At 41.0% G+C, this 24,110-nt stretch overlaps 1 protein-coding gene across 8 annotated transcripts in view; it reads left to right on the top strand.

Moving 5' to 3' along the window:
• Positions 1-24,110, top strand: part of srpk2 (SRSF protein kinase 2) — a 76,583-nt gene continuing 52,473 nt past the window's right edge. For 7 of the 8 annotated variants that reach the window (XM_084364604.1, XM_084364614.1, XM_084364606.1 and 4 more), the window contains exons 1-2: positions 1-81; positions 328-394. In XM_084364604.1, coding sequence (XP_084220730.1) covers positions 66-81; positions 328-394 — 83 coding nt within the window. In that variant the 5' untranslated portion in view covers positions 1-65. Of the gene's footprint in view, positions 82-149; positions 395-24,110 lie in introns of those variants that run through there. The other variant, XM_084364610.1, reaches the window with a different exon arrangement.

Raw genomic sequence — 24,110 nt, forward strand, 5'->3', positions numbered from 1 at the left:
GACTCCGGCTGCTGCTGCTGCTGCTAGCGAGCTGCCCGCTCCTGCTGAGGGGAAGAGGAGGAAACATGAGCTCCAGGAAAGGTGCGTATCCCTCAGCCTCTGACTCGGACATGTCACCGCACTCCTGGTTGTATTGAATATGTGAGGTGGAGGAAGTTACGTGTGTAGCTAGCTTACCGGGGCGTGCTAAAAGACGCTAAATGACCCGTGCCAGCCAGCTTTAGAGCCTTATGATGTGTGCTTGTTCTCTCTCCCCCCTGCCCTACACCCTTCCCCGGACTCGGACGTCGGTCATGCCCGTGGATAAACGCAACCTCACCCCGGCAGTGATGGCCATCCAGGCCAGAAAAAGGAGGCCGAAGGGGAAGAAAGACAGAGCGGGTCACAATCGGAGGTAAGCGGGGCGGCGGCGGCCGGTGACAGTACGACGTAGTGAGAGTGAGAGTGGACGTGAAGTGTTTGTTTGCCGGGGTTTGGTTTGTTGGCAGCGGGTACCTCTCCGTGTGACGCCGGCGCTGCTGCCGGTGCGTCGGCGGTATAGACTGTGCGCACATATGGCGAAAGGCGTGTATTTTCATCCAACAGACGCGCTGCTGTGTAATGTGGGAAGTTGCCATTTACGTTGGAGGAGTCAGACTGGGTGTCTCTGGACGATGAGCTCCCCACGGACCCCCCCTCCCCTCCCACTTGACTCCCTGCAACATTTGCAGCCACAGCTCGTCAGCTTCATACCTAATAATTGTGCCTGTGTGTGCTTCCAGAGCTGATTAGCCCCTCTTGATTGATTATTGGACTGGGTTGGTTGCAAAAAGGGGGTTTGACAGATGTGACAGTTCATTTCCTTTCTTCCTTTTGCACTAGTGATGGCACTGCCAGACGGATAAGGAGTAAAACAACACATCCATCCATCTATTTCTAGTCCATCTGAGAAATCTCTCACATGGTGTTTGATTATGCAACTTTTCTCGCATTTGTAGGAACATTGTCTCCAGGTGTGTGCATGTCGTTTTGTGAGGCGGTCTTGCAGGGGACGACGCGTGCGTGTGAGCAGCGCAGTGGCTCTGTAAAGTGCATGCGAATTGGAGTTGGGGTGGTGGGTGGGTGGGTGGAGTGGGGGCTTTCTTCATGGCATGATGCTATTGGAGCGACGTCACCGGCAGCCGAAGAAGGCATCAATTAGGTGATACCAACCGTGTGGCCACCCCAGGGGGCTGCAGGAATGTGCTGGAATTCCCAAACACCTGCACACTGAAATACAACAAACAGATGTGTGCATAGAAAAAAGTCCATCATCGAAGCCTCTCCTGTCTTAAAACAGGAGAACATCATGCCAGTGGTGAAATACTTCAACGTGCTGTGTTTGCAGCTATCTTGTAAATAAAAAATGAATCCAGTGGTAGTCCCTGAGATTGGTGACATGTTGTGGACGTGGTCTTGCCTTCTGCCCAGTGTATGCTGGGATATATACAGTAGGGCTTAACTCTGATAAGGATTAGGCATGCAGAGAAGATGAGTGAATCTGATAACATGATTCTAGATTCAAGATTATTCATGAATCTATTCGCAATGCTGTAAGGCTACAACTATTACGTCCATTACTGATTAATCTGGTCACTATTAACTTGATCAATAGATTAATCATTAAGAAAGGTTAAAAAATTGTGATGTCCTAACTTCTGATTTTCTTGAAGCTGAAAGCATGCTTGATTTTCTGTGAATCAGCTAATAAGCACAGCGAACCACCAACCACAGCAATTTGCATCAGCTCATACCAGCAGATTATTTCACATGTTCATAAAAATGAAACTCCATGCCTGATTGAATTTAACTGCTCTGTAAACACTGTAGATAAGATGGATGAACAACTATCTCAAGGCAGTGAACATCATGGGACAAACAGTTTATAGTTTGACAAAAAAATTCTTTGAACAAGGTTTTTTAGCTTGTTGTCACTGAGATGCCCCGGTTGTTATCATCTGTGCGAACCCCAGCTGTTTCGACATGTGGAAGGCCAGTCTCATATGAACGTATGTAATTCACATGTGAAAATGCAAATCTCTTATGAGGAAATGTTTCTTCCTCTGTGAGAAACAGCCGAGCACTTGTGAAAATGTCGAGTTCACATGTGACTTTTTGTTATTTTCACATGTTAAAGTTCTGGTTTGAATGTGGAATTTACATGTGGAGAAGCAAGTTACATGTTTTGAATGATTTGAATGTTCGTCATTCATATGTGAAAATGTGCATTTCACGTATTTCCATCCATGTGTTAAAAAAGCCAATCACTTGTGAAAATGTCCAGTTATATGTGACATTACTTTGTTTTCACATGTTGAAATTTTAGTTCACATGTGAAGATAGCCAGTCACATTTGAACATATTAAATCTCTGTAAAGGGTTAAAAGGCCCAAAGATGTGGCGGAAAGTTTGGGAATATTTATTTTTTTGCCAAACTGCTATTTCCAAGGTCAATAATGAATCTTCAATTTGTACCATTACAGTATGTTTTCCATCTTTTATATACAATAACTCAGGCTTGTTGTTACTTCATACACAGGTGCAGGCCTATAATTCAGATTTTATGCTACAAAGGTCTGTAGCATCAGTGAAAGGCTGGCAAACTGTTTCACAGTTTGAAATATGTATGTGTACCCTTTATTTAATTATTCTCATAGCTATGATGGGAAAGAAATAACACTTGAAACACACACACACACACACACACACACACACACACACACACACACACAGTCTCTCTTTGACAGTTGACTTTTCTTGCTCACTCACACTAGACAATCTGTGCCTAAGCACGTTTGACCCCCAAAGTCAAGTTTGTTTGACTAGTCTAAACACTCTCTACCATGCTCAGGCACGTTATACTTCCTTGGAAGAGGTGTGCTTCGGCATGGTATGGTTGCTCATGCACAATCACAAGCACAGGTGCGCAACATGGACATGAAGTACAATAATGCGTATTACGGTGCCGTGCATAATCAAGGAATCCAGGAATGTGAGAAGGCTGTCGAAAAAGCCACAAAAAGTCAGTAAAGTCATGCTCTCTCTGTTGTTCTCCACTGCGACCATGCTACGATGTGATGACGTATGTACAAGATGTAACCGTGCTCAGGCCTGGTTGTGGCTGGAGCAATGTGAGTGCAGGCCAGTGGAGGACTGGGGAGGAGGGTCAGTCGTGCTCCAGCACGGTACAGAGCAACTGAGCCAAGTGTGAATGCGCCCTATACACTTTCTCACTTTCAAAGAGGAAGTTCATTCTTAAAGGCTGTGATCTTCTTTGATCCAGAGTCATGCCAGGCTTCTGCTGAAGGGCTTCACACAGTTGAGATGAGCTTTGTCTTCAGAAACTACAACAAAGACACACACTCACATGCACACATGTACACACACACACACACACACACACACACACACACACACACACACACACACACACACACACACACACACATTTCCACCACAAATAGGCCTTCACATTCAGAGTGATGTGTACTTAGCGGGAAAAATAGTCCAGTCAATGTACTGTCTCTTGACTTTGATCTCTTGTGATTGAAGCTGATACAACTTCCCATGTTTGAACTCATTCATTCAGGCACAAATACACATACATGCATGCAAACATGAAAACATTCTCCATCTTCCTCAACCCCCCAACTGTGTGACACCTGACCTGACCTTGCTCAGTCTGGCCATCAAGCACAGGGGGAGGAGAGATTTCACTAAAGCTTAGAGGAACAGATCATGGTGTCATGCTGAGCACTTACTAGGAACACAGAGGAGGGTTTGTTTGTTTGTGATGTTGTTAATTACATATGTATGTCTGTTTTTATTATATTAGCACCACAAAGCATATCCACATCAGTGTTTTTAGTTATTCTTGTTGACAAATCTTCTGCTGTGTACTGGGTGACATTTGGCACAGTCATGGTGGACTAAGAAGCAATCTCATCAGGTAAAATACGGCAGTTGTTTTTGGTCTCTTCCCCATTCATGACTTTACTGGGGTGATTTTTTATACAACTCACGCATTTAAATTATATTATAGCTTAAAGTTAGGGATGGTTAAAGGCATAGCCCCTTTAATTGTCAGCAACCAGGCTTCCTTCTACCCACCTCAGCTCCACCACGCGCCACCTCTTTGCCCATTTTCTGATTGGCTGCAAGTTAAGTCAAGTCAGGCACTGGCCAGAGCCACCACACTGAGTTACGAAGTGGCTCTTCAGAACATCACGGAGACTACATCCATGTTTTATATAGTTTATGGAAGGGCCGTTTTACTGCAATGCACTTTTTATAACAGCTTTTACTATCCAAATAAAGCGAATCACAGTGTGTTTAAAATAACTTCTGGGAAGAAAACTGCTGCATCACACACATACAATTGTTACAAAATACATACAATTTATGATTTTTCAAATGTAAACATCTCATTCATCTAAAATGCATGTTTAATGCTTTTATTTCTTATTAATAACAACACTTTCATTAACGTAACAGAATTAAATAAGTTCAGAGATTTCACACATCTCAGCAATGCAAATCAATTGCCAGCTGTCTTTTCCAGAAGTGATTGTTGTTGTAAGCAGGACGTCACTGTGATTCGACCTATATACATGAGATGTATTTGTTGAAGTTTATGGTTGAAGAGCTAGGCTTTTATCTGAGTCACTCGTCGAACAGACGTGTTACTTTCCTCTGCACTTTCCAGAGATCAGTTATTTTTGTTCAAAGACCATGGCTAGCACAGCAGCTTCTTTTTGCTTGGATTTTTTTGTTGATCAAGTTTGAATTCCTTTAGGCGCTGGGTCTTTTCATGACGCACCTCTTATTTTGTCTCGAGGATTGAGGTTAATTTTGCTGATCTGATTTTTAGCCACGGTAGTTGGCAAGCTCAGTCCACACTTTGGTCCGGATTGAAATGTCTCAAACCATGAAGTTTTGTACAGACATTCAAGGTGCCCAGATGATGAATTCTACTGACTGATCCCTGACAGAAGAGAAATATCTTGACAACCACCTGATGGATTAATGCTAAATTTGCTACAGATGTTGGAATTTCTTACATGATCAATTCTACTGACTTTGGTGATCCCCTGAATACTAATGGCATTCTCATCAGCTTCAGCTATACTTTTGGTTTGGTGATAATTAGCTAATATTAGCATGCTAACAGACTAAATTGGCAGATTCACTCAAGTGATGACACATTGACAGTTGTTTATTTACTGAATCTATTAGTGGGGGATGATGGATCAGTCATCTTTTATTTGTCACAGTATCTCAGACACCATTGATCAGATGAGACTGACAATGACTGAGAAGATGAATGTTGTGCTTCAGGATTTTCTCAATTTCACTTTTCCACAAAAACAGCGTGACATGTTTGCAGCTGATTCATGCGCAGTTTGTGAGGGAACACATGCTCAGTGTTGCCCTGACGTCTAAGATCATCATCAGCACCAACAGCATCACATTTGTTAGCATGAAACCGATCTATTGGCCTCGCAGCTACAAGTCTGGTCTTCAAAGACTTTTTCCAGCTTTTTCACTTCTGTTCACTGTGTTGACCAAACACAACAACAACGTACAAGGCTGGGGCGATGCCAGCAACTTTCAAAGACACCAGTTGTGATTTGTAAACACAGTTGTGCTGTGGTATTTTTTGTTCTTGTAGTTGTGTACAAAAATAGCACAGTATTGACTGTGTGTGTATGTGTGTGTGGGTGTGTGTGTGTGTGCAAGTATCGATGTGCAGGGTCTGTAGGAGTAGTAGTAGGAGATGCTTTGAACTTGGTTGTGGCCCAAAGACAAGTTCATACCTAGTTCACTTTGATACACCTTCTCTTTTCATCGTCCAACTTTCGCTCTTGTTGTCCTTTGAAGTTGAGGCTATCGCCTGCACATCGTAACCTGATCTTATCTCTTTATTTCATCGACAGATTTGTGTCTCCTTCTTGCTGCTCTGGTTACTGGTGTTGTAAATATGTGTGTGTGTGTCAATCTGTATTTGTAAGCGAGAGAGATACAGTACATGACAGGAGTTGGTAATGAGCCTACACTAAACCTGTTTTTACCTGCATGGTCTCATCTCAACGCCAAAATCATCTTTGTATCGTCGAACAGGTTGAGGAACTAAAACTAAAGATTTAACAACTTCTAATAAAAGTTCCCATTCTTTCTGCAACTACTGATTATTTTCATTATCGAACAATCCGTCGTTTTCTTGATATCGTTGATGGATCATTTTTGTCTAAAAAATGCTACCACAGCATGTCCTTGGTTTGTCAGTTATGGTACGTGTCCACAGCATTTGTTGTTTCCATGCTTTAAGTTCATTGTCTATGCACGCAGTGCAATGCAATCTGGTGGCGGAGTTTCGCGTTACGAGAGACATTTGCATTTGCAGTTCAGGGTCGTCCAGTGTGTGTTTGCGTGGTTGTCAGAGGGCGTAGCCTGTTTCGGTCAATTGGCAAAGCTGGAAAGCGTGCATAGATAAAGTTACTGTGGACACGTATCGTCTGATCCAAACAAGATATCCAGGATATAAATATGGTTATGTCTGGCTCCAGGAAACCAAGATGGTGACGACATTAACGCCAAACCTGAGGCTTTAAAATGGTGATCAACAAACTTATAGGTGATGTCAGGGTTGTCTTACTGTTGGCGTTCACAGAATCAAAATGTAGTTGATGTCAGTGGGTAAACAATGGAAAAATGGGGAAAGGAGAAAGCAAAAATGGAGAAACTCAGGGAGAGTAGCAAGAAAAAAACGCAGAATGTTGATACGTGTTTAAAGATTTCTGCTTTTTTTTAATCAAAACAGTATCTTCTTATAACTGAAGTGAACCAAACCAGTTGATGTTGTATTTTTAGCCTGAAGCAGAGGCCTCTATAGACATGTTTGGGTTCTTCTTATGAACTATGAAGTAAATGCTGTAAATGCTGAAGTCGGAGATAATCTCAACCATGCTACTTTGCTTTTACTTTGAATTCTTTAACACCAACAAAAACACAAGTTCTTCGCAAGTTGCTGCAGGAGCCAGCCTCTTTTCTCTGACAGGATTCGTTCAGTCACGGTTCATAGCTTTCACACCGTCATTTATTTTCCTCACTTCATCATCTCACCCTTTTATTGAGTTTGGGCTGTCATTTAAAATAAACGGACCATCATGCCCTTTGTTGTGCATGTTGCCATAGAAACACTGGCTGTATGACTCTAGTAGACCAGTAGCAATAATAACAGAGCGAACCCTTGTCACCATGATTACAGGCACAACAATGATGCAGTAGTTAGAGTAGAGAGTAGAAGGAGCACCTATGTAATGGCTGCAAAATAATAAGGTATTCTGTACTCAGCCCTTTAAAAATGGAGGCTCGTGATACAGATATATATGACTGAAGGAGTTTTGAACACTTGCAGCCCTTTTATTGACCTTTTACCCAATGCATCTTCTCAGGTCGGCCCAACAGTCCACCCTCGATTAAAGATCAAACGTTTGATCTGCCTTGTTGAATACAGATTGTAAATGTATCTGCTTCTCATATTAGACGTTGACGGCTCATAGCAAGTTTCATTGGCCGAGGCTTTGGTGTGAGTTTTCTCCGAGATAGAAATAAATGAATCTGGATCAGCATACCAAAACATGCTGGGGTTGAGTGTGAAAGTGATATAAAGCGACACCAGTATAATAGCATTCATTAGTCATAACTTTCCCAGGCAGGGCACCAGTGAGTCTAAATGCTAATACTCTTCCTGGGTTATATATCTGTCAGCTTGCAGTGCCTGTCTTAGCAATGGAGACCTTTCTGCATGAAATGAGCTGACTCTAACCCGACTAATGTTCCCACACATTGCACTGTAAACTGCATTGATTTGGCCCAGCCTGTATGTAGTGTTTGACTGAAGATGAGAGCAGGCAGCCGGCTGGAACACTGTGCAGAGACGAGACAGGGACTATTCACTGGTATCATCAGGGAGTAAGCCGAAGCTGGAGTCTGTTAAGACTGAAATAACTTGTTGAGGTTTTTAGTGTTAACAATTTATAAAACTGAAGCAGGATTAGGTTTAGGGGTTCATGAAGAAATTTTATGTTTGTCAGCATAGAGCTGCATACAAAATCACCATCAATTACATCGATAAATGAACATATATGTACATACACTGTTATAAAACATTAATATTAGAGGTCAACAGGTCAGTCGGCACTGCTGATTATTGGCGCCAATAGGACCTTTTAGCTACTATTATCGGCTGAATAGTTGCCAATGTCTGAGCAGCCTCCACCAACCAAATCAAAACCGAATCATCATCATCATTAGAGGGTCACTTCTGCTTAAAATATGTGTGCGTGTGATTGACTCCTCTAAAGTAATCTAAAGTAAACAAATTGACACAGACTTTGGTAACTGCTGTATGTTAACGTTAGATATGCAGCAACCATACATGCGCGACAGACTTTAAAATTAATGTCACGTTTTCAATGTAGACTAAGAGAGACAACGTTACATCAGAGATATTTTTGTCGTAAAAGTAATTCTCCACTTCATACAATACCTTCCGCGCATTATTTTGGCGATAGGTTTGGAAAATAGGGGCTATTGTTAAATCATTGCGATCCCATCGTTAAACGTTGGAACAGCTGAGTTTACTGGAGGCTGACAAGTGTGGTATTCAAGTTTTACCTAGTCTTGCATAGCCAGACCTCTCTCATCTGACCCGTTTTCAGTTTATTCTCCCCGCAAGTTATCTAGTCTCGAAAATATAGCGCAACACCATCACCTTGTCCACAATAGGGACAGGGCATCAAGTTAACATTACGTTACTTAATACTGTACTTACCAATGTGACGTTCTCTCTTCCAAATAATCCAGCCATGTAGCTATCCATCCATTCATGAAATGAAATCGCACACTTTAGGATCCTCCTTACCTCGGGAATATGCACAAACATTAATGGTTTGTGAGAGTGGCATTTAACAATGTAACGGGACGAGCAACAGAAGTAATCCTGGCAAGTTCAGCCACAGAACAGCGCACCGTTCAACAGTTCTAATAAAGTTAATGCCAAATATTGTTTTCCGACAGTGTTACATTTGAAAAAAAGAAATGAAAACATTTTCAATATGAATATAGATGATTATGTTGTACCTGTCCAACTTTCACCAACAAAAAATAATTGCCCTTTTTAATTATATATATATTTTCAATATTTGCTATCGACTTTCTCCTTCTCCCAACTATCGTTATACCGGCCTTTAAAAATCCACTATCGGCCAACCTCTAATTAATATACAGGCTCTATCTTGGGCCCCTGACTTCACAGATTCTCCATTTTTAAATCATTTAATGGAGCACTTGATTTTATAGTCACATTTGAGTTTATGCCTTTTCATCAGGTTGCGTGAACTGTAGATATAGTTTAGAGAGATGACAGGAAAGGAGGAAGAGATGCAACAAAGGTCTTTTGTTCATGATTGGCATTTTCACCCATAAGCAGCAGGGTCCCCTCCTATCCTGCATAATTATCCATCTCAAATCAGCTCATAAATTCAGGCTTCCATATACTGTTATTTAGGTTTTGTTTGATATGTGAATGATATACCAATGATGATATGTGAACACATATTCCTGTCACGAAAAACCTTAGAACTATAGGTTGAAATTTGGGGAAAGTAATTGCTTTCTTGCTGAGATTTAGATGGAAATGTCAACACCACATTTCATATCTGGGCAATCTGACGATTTGAGATTGTGATTGATCTTGAAGGTGTCCACAATCTAAGTTTAAAGTGAATTGTAGAGATCCCAGTATTTACTGTCCTTGTGCTTCTGTTTCCAAACTTCACATAACCTCATTGACCAGCAGATCCAACTACGTGAAGATATCAATAGAGTGATAAAGCCAACTTGATGGCTGTGCTGATTAGGCAAATTACTTTACATGGCTCTTCCTTTGATGATGTATTGTAAATAATGCAGCATGTTATGTGAGTAATAGCTAATGGCATGGTGGCTGAGAAGCTTGTGCCAAAAAAGAGCTATCTTGTATATTGTGTTTTAAGGGTGCAAAAAAAGAAATTCATAAGCTATTTGAACTCTGGGTATAGTCTACAGTGCCAATCAGACTTTAAATCTTTGATTGTGATTGCAATTAAATAGATCCAGATATAATTTTTTGACCATGTCACCCATCCCAAAATCTGTCTGTTAAAATGAAGCTACAACCAGGAGCTAGTTGTTGGCAGACAACTGCCTTGTAAAACCACAAATCATTTTGCCAGACTTTATACTAAGCTATAAAACAAGCTGATGAATCGAGCTTCATGTTTAACAAACAGATATGACATTTCCCAAAATGTCAAACTTTTGCTTTTAGGCAGTCTTTGGGCTTAATGGCAAAATATTTATTTATCTTTATTTTTGGTTGCATATAAGATCAGCCTGCTGCTAAGATAAATGATCCTCTATGGATTACCAAGTGGTGAGCGAAAGGTTCCCTGTTAATGAATTGAATTGATTCCCCCGAGGAGTCCATCTACTGTAGCTCTGGATAAACACCAGTGGCCTTGTGTCTTAGAGTTGGCCAGATGTCCTAGCTAAAGGAGTAAGCCATGGTGGATTGATGACTTGTACGGTATGTACTGTATAGACATGAGGAAAAGCTCAGAGTCCATCTTTGGCAGGCAGATTTCTACTACTCAATAGTGCTTCCTTCATCAATACTGCAGCCTGGCTAGATGGAGCTGATGGCGGGTGCTGAGAGCAGGGCATGTGAGCTGCATGTAGAGAGAAAGAGAGAGAGAGAGTGAGGGAGACAAAACGGGGGAGAAACAGTGAGAGGCATGCTGAAAGCTGGAGAGGTGGAGCAAAAGATGAAGAGAGAATAAGAGAGAGGAGGACTGACAGGGTGAAAAGGAGAGTTTGCATGTGTGAGCATGTGTCTGGCCGACCAATAGCAACAGGAAAGCCAGGGATGGAGAGAGTGAGTAAGGAAAGTGGAGAGAGGGAATTATTAGAGGATGCCACAGGGCAGCTGAAGGCAGGAAATGAGGGTTTGTAAAAACTGCTGCGTTAGACACATGGGGGAAAACACATAGGTCGCTGAATGGCAAGCAGCTGAATGTAAAAGCAGAATTGAGAGCTCAAGATGCCCATTTACATACAAATATGACCAAATTAGACTGCTACAGGTCTATGTTTGCTTTGTGTATGTTATAATTATCCAGAGTCAGTCACAACCTTTGAAATGTGTCATTACAAGTCAAACCTGCAGGACAACAATTTACACAGCTTCCCTTTAGCAGCCTGATACAGGGCAGGGACCAGAGTGAGACATGTATTTTTTTTTTCACTTTGTTATGAAGGCCATGGAGAAACCATCCACACCCACCGTCTGTCATGTCAGGATTGTGAGGTGGAACCACTAATATGTCATCCTGCAGCACTCGACTGTATAGTCACAGTTGAGCAGAATTAATTAACTTTGGCTACCCATTAAATACTTTTTAACAGTTAAAATCTTTGTTTTGATTGCTCTCGTTTTCATATCACCATATCATATGTGCCTGCATTTTGTTTACACCTGCATCAATTGATCTTATGGCCACTTGGGGGCAGCACAACAAGCTTTGTCATATACTTATCTTGTGAAATTGATTTTGCAAACTTGCTTGCAAAACAGTTTCCTATATACACATCCGGCAGATATGAAGCTCTATTATCATTCATTTGGAGTTGTATTTCTGGTCACCTGATGAATGTAGGTGTGATATTCAGTCTCATTTTGGCGCCGTTTTTGTCTCCACCTACTTTTGAGTTGGGATGGCATTTGAGAAACAGTTCCAGTTGAGAACCGGTTCCAAATTATTCAATCTACTGGAATCGTATGCCTCAAAGTTTATCATTGCTGTTTATCAATGGTGGTGTTATGTCAATTTGTGGTACCTTGCTATAGCCTGACGTTCACCTCCCCCAGAAGTGTAACTTTTGCAGTGATGCAGATAGGCTTGGTAGCGTCCCATTTTCCAGCTTCTCCACTGCTTAGTGGCAGTGCTGACACAGGTAGTTTCCCCAGTAAACACATCAACCTATTGCAGTCCTTCTTGCTCGTAGATTATACTCCTCTTTCGGTGCTGCTCTTGTCTCTTCATAGAGTGTCTCTGGACTAGGGAGAGTGGACAGCCTGGATATCCGAAGGGTGGGCCGCCCCTTCACAAGCAGCACTGTGGCAATAGTGGTGCTGTCAATTAACGTGAAGGTAGCATTTTTTGACAAGGCAACATTTTTGATAGAACACCTGCATGTTTTTCTGTTATGCATTGCAAAACAACAAAGTCAAACTCGTTGACTCTTCCTCATATGTTTACTGAACTTGCAACAAAGAGTCATGGCTTCATTTCACAAATAAAGATGAGAACAGTTCTGGTTGTAATGTCTGTAAAATGATAATTTCAAGTAAGGACGTAAAAAACACAAGCAATATGCTGAAATCAATCTATCAAAATTGATGTGTCACAGTTAGAATTTGTCTTAATTTGTGACTACATTTTTAGTTTCTTTGTCTATAATCTTATAGTGTTAGAATAAATATCCCAACCAGGAATAGAACTGAGATTTATGGACATAGACTCATGCTGTCAGACTGATTGGCCATGCCTCTCACAGATCATTCAATGAAATATACTGAATTGTAATATGATATAAGCTGCTTCCTCTGTGGTGTCTAAGTGGGAATGATTTCCTCCCTTGTGGCCACAGTACCAGTATTATTGCTGGCTGACTGGCTAATTCAATATACTGTAGAAGTAGGCCAGAAGTAGGTGTTTAAGTAGGAAGCGCTCCCAGTTTAAACTCACCTTTTCAACAGCCATTAGTTAGAGGTGTGCTGGTTTTGTAAGCCACCAGGTTGCCTCTGGACTGAGCACTTAACAAGGCTCAAATTGAGTGGTTATTCTTTTTAAGCTCTGACAGCCAGGCAACACTTATCAAGCTCCTTAAATCTACTAGTGGCTCGTTTTAGGGACCGAAAGGGTGTATTTTTCCATTGGATTTAGCTCCCTGTTTGTCTGACTAGGGGAGTGTGAGCTCGTTAAGGATTTTCCTCCTGCTTTCCCAGGACTTTAGCCAGGAGAGCACAAGATCTGAGCAAATCTACCGAGTCGATCAGACTGAATGAGGAGACGGAACAAGAGTGAATTAAAAGGAGGGATTCACATGTTCAGAGTGTGTGTGGTCCAAATAGGATTTGTTTTCAACGAGGGACAAGAGGCAAGGATTTGTTCCTCCCCTGTAATGCCTCTGAAGTGTAGTCCAGCTCTGCAGTTGCAGGCCAGTGGGTCATCACGGAAGGAGGAAGGGAAGACATTAATAGGGCATGTAATTCTGTGAAGACGGGAGCTTTTCACAGTCGGGGAGGCTGAACACCACACAGTCACCCTCCACTGCCACCTTCTGGCTATTTGGGAAGGAGGAACTGTCTGCACTCATGAAATGACATCTCTGATGGATGTTTTTAAAAACAAACAAAACAGTGGAATTACGCTTTAAAAGTGGCAAAGTGTCCAGTTAAAAAAACCTATAAAGCTCTATTTTGCTAATAATCACAGGATTTGTTTTTAACTGAGACACATAAGTGGACAGTACTACTCATCTTTTTTTTTTCTTTTTACATTTTCACACTAATGTAGGGGACAGAAAGTGAGGTGACACTGACAGCTTTGTTTCCTCTTTCCTTATGCATAACATGCTGCCTTTTGGGTGTTTCTCCTCCTCAAAGTGTGATGCAGTTTTACTGAAATACAACGCCAGCATCCTGTACTGTTACACCACCCAATTCATTGTTACATCATTTTTGATACATTATCTCAGCTTTGTTTATGTCATAATTGTGGTTGTGGAATATTTTAACACACATAACAATGTTGCAGCATGCTCTATGACAGTGGACGCTTCTCTATAGTCACACTTCTGGTCTTGACTTGACTTATCTCCGATTCTGTCACGATAATTATGTTGTCGACTTTTCATACATATCTTATAGACTCATCATTATATGGACATGGCCTCAGACATGACCTATGACCAGCTGGATTGGCAGTATATTGCCAATTTAGGAATGAATGACTATACCCCTGTGCTAATGTTTAAAACTTATCCAAGTGCATTTTTTGGTAAATAAAAAAACTCCTACATGAGTTTTGTCCCCTAAAAAACATGCAGGCGAGGTGGAAAGGTGTTTTTTCTGCCTTAAGTAGTATCTGCAGATGATCCTCTCAGGTTCCATATGGCCCCTACAACCCCCATAAATTAGATAGGGCAAGCTGTTTGTAGCTCAGTAGGCGAAACTCAGGGCAGGAAGGGTCGCCAGACTGTCTGGTTCTCGCTTATTGCTACAGATGCACAGTTATTTTTGAAGCAGCTCAACATTTCTCGCCATGCTTATCAAGATTTGGCAGAAGCAGGGCTCCAGACTGGTTACACTTGTGCGCCTTTTGTTTTGTTTTTTTCATTTAAATTACATGAAACAAGAAATTGCTATAAGCTCAATTGTCTTAAAAACAAACTGCAAAATTGATGTTGAATTTATGTGTGACCAAAATAGTTACACCCCGGAGCCCTGAGACGGACAGTAAGATGACACTTTTTAATGCTTACAGTGACTAAATCCAACTCATACTGTACAAGTGAGGGGGACACACACATTGGATTTCCAACAAGTGAGCAGTGGAAATTGCTGTCTTTTTTCATTTTTGCATATTCTTGTCTGTGTCTTTACTATCTCGGTACACCCAGTTGTGTCAGCACAAAACGTGATACTGCAGATCACTTTTTAAAAAAAATAATCCAGCTCCTCCCTCCCCCTGTTTAATAGCTTTTGCACAAAGTGAACTTCCACCAGTGATTTAAAGTAATTGCCCCCTTTAGAAGTAGGAAAAGTTAAACACAAACCCAAAGCCCTGTGGAAAATGTAGATACAGTTTCAGTTAGAAGAGAAAGCCTGTGATGATGAGATACCAATATGCTGCTCGTGTCCTCAGTGTGCTTTAAGGGATGCAACACATCAAACATTTCCCCCATTTACTCGCCGATAATCACAGATAATATGATGAATGCAGACACAGGTACATCAGGGCAGAATCAATACTCATTCCTATGGTGTTGAATTGCTTGTGTCGGCTGTAATCACTGCTTCTCATGCTTGCAATCTTGCCTCAAGGTGTTTGTTTGTCTCTACAGCACACTGACCCAGATCTCTGGAGAGTGCGTATACTGTATGTATACTCTTTGTGTGTATGTGCGTCCTTCACAGTCCATGCATCAGCTCAGTTCTATCTAGACTGCTGCTTGTTGTAAACATTGTAAACACTGACTAATTGGCCACACTGAGCAGTCTGATGTCCTCACTTAGCCCCGTTTTGAAAACCTGGCTGGAAATTCTTGTGAGATCTAGAAGCATCTGGGTGCGTGACTCACATGTAATTATGAATAACACGGTGGATAAACCTCCAGTTGGTCAAATAAACCAAACCAAACAATCTAAAATGTATACAGGATTTATTATATTATAAAATCCACAATTCTAAAACCCCTTTCTTGGTGTGTGAGCACTTGTAATGATGCAGTTTCTGTGGATAAAAGGAGATACACTGGGTTTACCGTCCATGACATCTGTGATTACAACTGAAATAGCCTATTTAATGTTTTGCCGTTATTCCATCTAAATGTCAAAACAAAAGTGTTTTTTTTACATGAAGTGGTGCTGTTGTAAAGCATTTAATCTAGGGATCATCCGATTATTGGCCTGGCCGATTAGCGTATCCAATATTCTGCATTTTTCTCATTATCGCCATCTGTGTTTTTGTTTTTTGTCAGCTTGCAGCTAAAATATTACCTTGCTAGGCAGCTGGATTCGCAAGATCAAATGATCATATGATCTCGCTCATCCATCTTGTTCAGCTTCAAGCTAAAATGTGACGACCAGTGAGAGAAGGAATTTTTCGTTTGAAAACAATGGCAACTCCTCAAGAGGGTTGTATAGCTGCTAACATCAGTTATATCAGAACTGAAGAGTATATTTCATTGAAAGAAGAGCAAAGAATGGCACAGAAGGCTTTTCTCTAGGGGAAAGATGTTGTTCTTCTTCCGAGGGGGGCTGCTGATGGTAGTACCCTCTGACTGTTGATCTGATTGGTCGAAGTCAGCCTGTGATAGATACTGTAGTTCATGATGTGTGTATTCGGCATTAGTGCTTATGTTATGTGATACTACAACAGGACATCAGCCCTTTGTAAGTCATTCATCAGTAATGTCAGTCCACCGATTTGTTCCCAACTCCTGACTGAAATATCTCAACAAGTACTGAATGGATTGCCATGAGATTTGATTCAGATGTCCGTGTGCCCTTGAAGATGGTTCTCTGACTTTTCAGCTTGCACCATCATCAGTTCATGCTGAAACACTATTAATAAGAAAAATCATTTTATCAACACGCACCATGCAATGGCACTCAGCATGCCAACATTTGACCTATCAGATGGGGCCCTGGATACATGGGCCAAGCATTCGACACCATTTGGCCAAACAGATGAAGCCCCAGCTAGCCGCCTGCTACCCTCAGATTAACTGGTGTCAATTTGGCGGTGATGGCGAGAGTTCCCCAGCATGATGACTGAGGAAGAAGAGAAGGGCTAGTATGGCTTCCTCAGTATTTGCACATTTATTACTTGATCTTGAACAAAGTTATTGCATATTGCTGATTTTCCTCCTATCTTGCAGGCCTAATTCCCATCAACCCCAGCTGTGAGTTGTTTTTAAGTCCACAAGGACCAATTTCACATATCTGATGTTGAATTAAAAGGTCTTTGAATCTGTCTTGAATAATTCTGGTTTGTTACAACTTGGGTCTTATTTTCACAGTCTTGTTTGATGTTACATTGGAATTCTGTGTGTTTTTCCAGTTGTCAGGCATATTTTTCCAGTCTGCGTTTGTCTCTTGGCCGCCTCTCTGCTCTGATTGCTGCTTAACCCCATTTAGTTTGAACATGAAGGCTATAAACTCACATTTAGTCTTATGGAAACATTTGACCAACAGTCTCAGGCTATTTCGATCCTATTACAGCAGTATCTCTGCTAACTGAATTATCACATTCATTGTGTTTACATGACGTTCACTGGTGACCACAGGCCTGCCTTCTCTCTCTCTCTGTCTCTCTCCCGACCGTGCTGCAGGGCTCTAATCACACTGGAAACACAGGGCGCTCATTGTTGAACGCCTCCTCAGCTTGTGGCCAGTGCTATTTTCTCTTCTCACCATGCTTTCACTGTAGGAAAGAAACACCTTGTTATTTTTTTGTTTATGTTTGTTTGCCCTCCTAAAGCACTGCTCATTACTTTCCCCCTGTGCCTTGTATCCCATTATGAATGCCTTGTATCAAGTCAAGAGTACGTTCTGTGCAGGATTGAGTGTAATTCTTGTCTTGTCCAGTAGAGGGGAGCCATGTCCGAGGCTATAGTCTTGTGGTGAAAGGATTCTTTGTGGGTACGTCTTCTCCCCCTTCTTCTCTTTGTCAAGCTGGAAATGATTGAATACTTTAGCTTTGACCTCATTGAAATCAATCAGATTATGTGTGTGTTCCATGATGAATACAAGACTTGCTGTTTCATGTGATTCAGATGTCCTCTTTCACTTCTTTTATTTTTACCCTCTTCTGTAAAAAATGAACCTTTGGAGACGGGCCCTCTGATTTGGTGCTTGGGGGTTAGACAGACCTCTCTGTAACCAGAGGGTCAAAGGCCACTAGATCGATCAGAGCAAGAGCCACATGAGGGTAAGTGGAAATAAAATTGCCTGTCGTAATACTTCCTGAAAGGCAACCCTGAAATATGATTTATTAACTACAAAGCTTGAACTGCAATAATGTTAGGTATTTAGTTTAAATGATTTATTGATTCATAGACTTATCTATATCACCATGCATGCCAACACCACCAGTGTTGCACACACAAAAAAGATATTGATACATTTATACATACAGAATATTATACACATGAGCAACAAAAAATAAGTGATGTAGAGGTGCAAAAAAACTGAAAGGGGCTTGATCTGGGAAGGATCTCTCCAGTGCAAACCCATTAAAACAGAAAGAGAAAGATACGATTATTAAAAGGATGGAAAAGAGAGAAAGAAAGAGTCATCATAATTATAATAAATGACAAAGAAATGCATCAAATCCTTACATTTAAGAAGCTGGAGCCAGCAAATGTTTGACATTTTTGGTTGAAAAATGACTGCAACAATTAATTGATTATCAAAATCGTTGGTGATTTATTTTCTTTCAATAGACTAAACAACTAATTGACTGATCGTTGCAGCCCTAAAATCTTACCCTTGGAATTGCAGTTTCAGACGACTCTAGAGGGACATATGATTCATAAGCAAAATGGAAACCAGTCACTTAAATTTGTGTATTCGTTAGTGCACGCCAGTACATATACAGTACATTGATCACACAAACAGGGTATTTCTCAGTGAAGTGTTGATATCAGGATCTGTCCCGTCCTCCAGTAGTGCGGTGAAAGGGTGTGAAAAAACAGTCGGCCATTTTGTGGGTCAGTTTGATGTTAATTGTTGCCTGCCCCCATGTGTGATAGAATCCATTTAAACATGTCAGCCCGGCGAAGCAGCTGAGGTCAGAGTGCAGGAAGAGAGGGTGAAGGTCACCTGCTCATCAATTAAACACACTCAGCTAATGAGCTCTCACTCACGTTCACACACACGCACATGCACACATGCACGCACGCACGCACGCACGCGCGCGCGCGCACACACACACACACACACACACACACACACACACACACACACACACACACACACACACACACACACACACACCCACACACACACACTCAGGACCAGGTGGAGCTATTACTGGGTCATAATCTCACTGTTTTTTTGGTATAAGCTTTAAGTGAACTAAATATCCCCCCTGCCTTCCCTCTCTCCCCTCACCCACTCACACTGCACACACACACACACACACACACACACACACACACACACACACACACACACACACACACACACACACACACACACACACGGCCATACACCTGCTTTAGCTTGCAAAGTGCACACATTCAAACGTATTGCTGTAGAGTGCGTTCCCCAGAGTAATGAGGCACAGAATGTGCAAGCTGCTTACCTGTGTATGTCTGGGTGAATTACGAGCACTCAACATTGACCAGTAATGCTGCTCTGCTCTGCTCTGTGTGTGTGTGTGTGTGTGTGTGTGTTATACCTTTTTCCGCTTAACTGGAAGAAAGCAGAGTGACGGGACATGAGTAAGAGAGAAAAACTGGAATGATTCAAGGCAAATGCCATGAGCAAGACTGAAACCTGTGACTCGTCTTCATGTCTGGTTGTTAGACTTTATAATGGCAGAAGTGTGTGTGTGACATGTCAAAGAAGGAAAAGCACAGGTGTAATTAATAACATATATAATGGCTGCCTGCATTGCGCTGATATGAGCCAGTTCCAGGACCTTGTATTGTGCAGACTGGGTCACTGTCATGGCTTACTGGGACACTTAAATAGAACACATCTTGTAACTAAGTAAATTATCCAATAAACTGCTGAACATTAGATATTTCACGTGTACGAGCTAACCTTGATATAAGTGATTTATGCACCTTAAATAGAATTAACTGCAAACTCATTTATGCTCAATGTTAGATTCACATAGACATACAGACGGAGCCTTCTTTCCGTACTCTGTGTTAATTTCGTTTCTTAACTGTGAATGTTCTTTTTCCTCTGGTCTCACCCGAAAAAGAGATCTTGATCTCAGTGAGGCTACCTCATTAAATAAAGTTAAACAGAAAAAAGCCGTCATTATCTACCTGTGCTTTTTCTGCTGCAACAATTCAAATGGTCCAATAGTCTGGATGAAGGGCCACAATGTTCAGTTCTGTCTGAGGTTGGAGCCACTGTAAAAAAGTTGTCTGCTCCTGCTAGCAAATGCTTTTTCCACACCTAAAAATATATACAATTTAAATAATATATATAATACTAAAGTTAGAGTCAAATGAGTTCAGGGTGCAGATAGGAGGGTGGAGGTGAACACATAATAAAACTGTTTTCACAGGCTGAGTAGTACTCCCTAATACTAAAGGGACTCTGCTGTGTATCTTTATTGATAGTATGCCCTTTAATTATCATATAATTAAAATAAAAAAATCCAAAAATCCAGAAATGTATCTCAATAGCGAAATACAAATGCCAGGAAACTAGTATTTCTCTGAAAGCTCCCATATAAGTACACATTGTGTGTGTGTGTGTGTGTGTGCATGTGTGTGCAGATTTACATCATGTATCCACAGGCTATGTCATGCAGTCTGAATTGCAGAGTCCCATAGGCGAGTGAGCTCCATATGGAAGTCCGTATCAAAGAAAATGAGCTGCTCTAAGGGAGACCTGGGGCTATCAGTATGTCAATCAATCTGTACAGTGACACACACACACGCACGCACGCACGCATGCACGCGCGTGCACACACACGCACACAATATTTAAGATACGCCACTTTGTGTGTGTGCTTGTGTTTTACCACTTGGGGGCAGTGTTTTCTCTGCAGACAGTCACAACAAGGCTGCTGACACAAAGAGCAGCGTCACTACTGTTAAAGTAGCAGCATCTTATTCGTCACACACACACAAACACACACAATCCACCGTGTATGAATTCGTCTACTTGTGTCTGTATGATTGTGCTTTGTGGCTTCTCTTGCATGTGTTGTGTGTCCACAAGCAAATGTGCAATATGGCCTGTGTGTATGTGTGTATGTGTGCATATGTGCGTGTTTGCACGCATAAACCCCGTCTCTCTCCCCAGCATCCACCAGGCAGTGAGGAGAAGTAGGCCGCTTAAAGATAGCTCCCGGCAGCCTCAATACCGGCTCCCAAAATATATCTGCTCATGAGAGTCATCATCTCTCTCCCTCCCCCTCTTTCTTATTCTTCTTTTGCTCCTTCTCCTTTTGAAAATGGAGCGAGCATCAGGCTTTGAATTTGCAAATTGATAGCCTCAGTTAATATCCTGAGGTGCGAATGTGTGTGTGTGTGTTTGCATGTTTAATTTGCGTGAATAAGATTTTCCATTTTTCGGGGGTCTTAAGTGTCACTTGGAAGATATCCCCATGGAAAGATGACATCAGGATTGTACCACAGCGTCCAATGAAATTAGGGGGGTTCATTGAGGAGCTCACATGACATCCCCACTGCTCTGACTCACATGTGTAGTTAAATCTACTACAAGTAACTTTGATATTTTGCTGATTTTAGAGGCCCCTGTGGAAAAAAGTGGTTGTGTTTTCACCGTCAAAACCACAAAATATAATGTCAAAAATGAAATTTAGAATAAAAATCTCCCCCTGCTTCCTTTACCTGGCTAACGTACCACTCACTGGAACTTTGTCTGAGAAGGACACTGGCTCTTCCAGTCTGCATGCAGACACTAGGCAGCTGTAAGGTCTTGATGGTCTTGTTTGCTTATGTAGGTCATATAAGGGCATCAGTATTAAATTGAGACTGTTTCATAACTAGTTAAAAACTCCTTGCTGTAACGATTAATCGAGTAAGTATTAGATTAACCTAATGTTTTACTTTTTTACTTTTGTTTTACTAATTCATTCTGATTCAGGCTTTATCTTAATTTAAATATTTTATGGTTTATGGTTAATACGATTTGATAAGGTTCATTATAATGGTATGATATGTTTTTTTCATTTTTTTTCTGGTTTCTTCCAATTTCTTATTTTCCTGCTCCAAGGGTTTTTTTCTGGAGAGTTTTTCCTTACTCAAATTGAGGGTCTATGGAAGAAAGATGACAATGTGATTGTGATTTTACGCTATATAAATAAAACTGACCTGACTTGACTTGAATATTTTCTGGTTTCCTCACTTCTGTCAGACAGAAAACATCTTTGGGTTGTGGACAAAACAAGACATTTGAGGATGTCATCTTGGGCTCTGGCAGAAAGTGATTGGCATTTTTCACATTTTCCAAATTTTGATAGACCAAACAACTATTTGAGAAAAATAATCGGGAATGAGAATAATCATTAATTGCATCCCTAATACTATCTACTACCCTACAATCACAATCACCCTGGGCTCTTTAAATGCCTAGTTTTGTCAAAAAATTTTTTAATTTAGAATAACAGAGAAAAGCAGAAAATGCTCACGTTAGAGTGGCAGGGAGATCACGATTTTAAAAAATGCATCAGTTAATTAATTGTTGAAGTTGTTGGTGATGAATTTTCTCTGAAACAGCTAAAAGATGAAGTGACCAAATGTTTCGGCTTCTGTATTATTTAGTCAATGTTTGTCTTACCCACATGCAGATCAGATGAATTAGTGCACATTTGCAGCGTGTGTATGAATTCTTTTACAAATGAAAATTTGTGATGGCTTTTTCCCGCATTACATCCAGTGTGTGCCGAGATAGACTCCAGTCCCCTCCCCCACTTCCCATGACCCCGAAAAAACAGGGTATGGAAAATAAATGAATAAAAAGTCGAGTGCACCCTCTCACATTAGCTCAATATTCCTCTTGCTGTGTACTTGCGCTGAGACCCAGTGTGTTCTTTACCCCCCATTGGCCCACATCCACAGAGAATGAGGACAATAGTTTGGCTCAGAGACATGTGTGCCTAATGTAGTCCTTTTATGTGGGAAAGTGGAACTGTACGGAGATGGCAGAGAAAGGGGATTATTGTGTCCCTGTTTCCTTTCTGTTCCTGTCTCATGCGTCTGATAGCTTTCAGATATACAGTGTTTGTACTATCACCATTAGAATGTATTTGTTAGACATTTTATAACATTGAACCTGCAGCAGCTTGTGCAGTAAAGTATACCAAATATTCAAATCAAATTATAAGTCTAGCTGCAACTAATGCTCATCTTCATTTTCGATTCATCTTTATTATTTTCACGATTAATTGTTTAGTACGTAAGGTGTGAAAAATGCTCATCACAATTTCCCAGAGCCCAAAGTGACATCTTCAAATTGCTTCTTTTGTCCAACCAACTGTCAAAAAACACAAAGAGTCTTCATTTACTATCAAAAATAGCAAAGAAAAGCAGCAAATCCACATTTAAGAAGTTGGAACCAGCAAATGTTTGACATTTTTTAGCAATTAATATTGTTTGACCGACTATTTGATTCATCAAGCAATCATTGCATCTCTAAAAAAAATGGCCTATATATCACAATATATTTTAAAATTGGCACTGTGATATGTATCATAGTATGGTTCATTTTCTGGAGGCTCAGTTAAGACAGAATGTATAGAACATAGATTAAAACTGGAACAAGACTGATCACAGTCTACAGCCACACTATCTGCATGCTCACAGTGACAATGCCAGCATGTTCATCTTTAGCAGGTATGATGTTTATATGGTCACCATCTTCTGTAAGCGTCAACGTAAAGCACAGATGAAGCTGACGATAATGTCGTTAGTTTTGCTGACACAAAGAGCAGCATCACTACTGTTAAGCATCCGACAAATATAAATTTTGAATACTTTTAATCAGTACAAAAAAAAAAGGACTCTGTGGACCTTCTGTGTTGTAGTGGAAGTGTCATTAGTTTATGTCAGTGGACTCCATTTCTAAACTAATGTTAGCTGATGTTGCTCTTTGTTAGCGGAGCGAAGAGAGGCACTGAGACAAGGATCTCAAGAATGTGCATAAAGTAACATCCTTTGGACTGACGCTGAAAATCTGACCAGAGTCCTTCAGAAAGAAATCTGCAGTCCAGCAGCATTAAACAACCTAAACAAATTGTCCACAGGCTTTTATAGGCAACTAAACAAGATGGGGAAGCCTTAATTTTTCACGTATCTCACATGTAACAATAGCCAGAAAAAGTGTCTTTACATAGAGTCCCTTTAATGTTTGTACCACCTCTCATGGCAATCCATGTAATTGTATTTTTTTAGACCTTTTACTAAAAAGCAAGAATGTCAACCTCTTAGTGGTGCTAGAATAAAAGGAGGATCACAAAAGTCAGCAGGATTCATCGCCTGGGCAC

This window comes from Pagrus pagrus (genome assembly GCF_965226575.1).
Source record: "Pagrus pagrus genome assembly, chromosome: 10".
Classification (NCBI taxonomy): Eukaryota; Metazoa; Chordata; class Actinopteri; order Spariformes; family Sparidae; genus Pagrus; species Pagrus pagrus.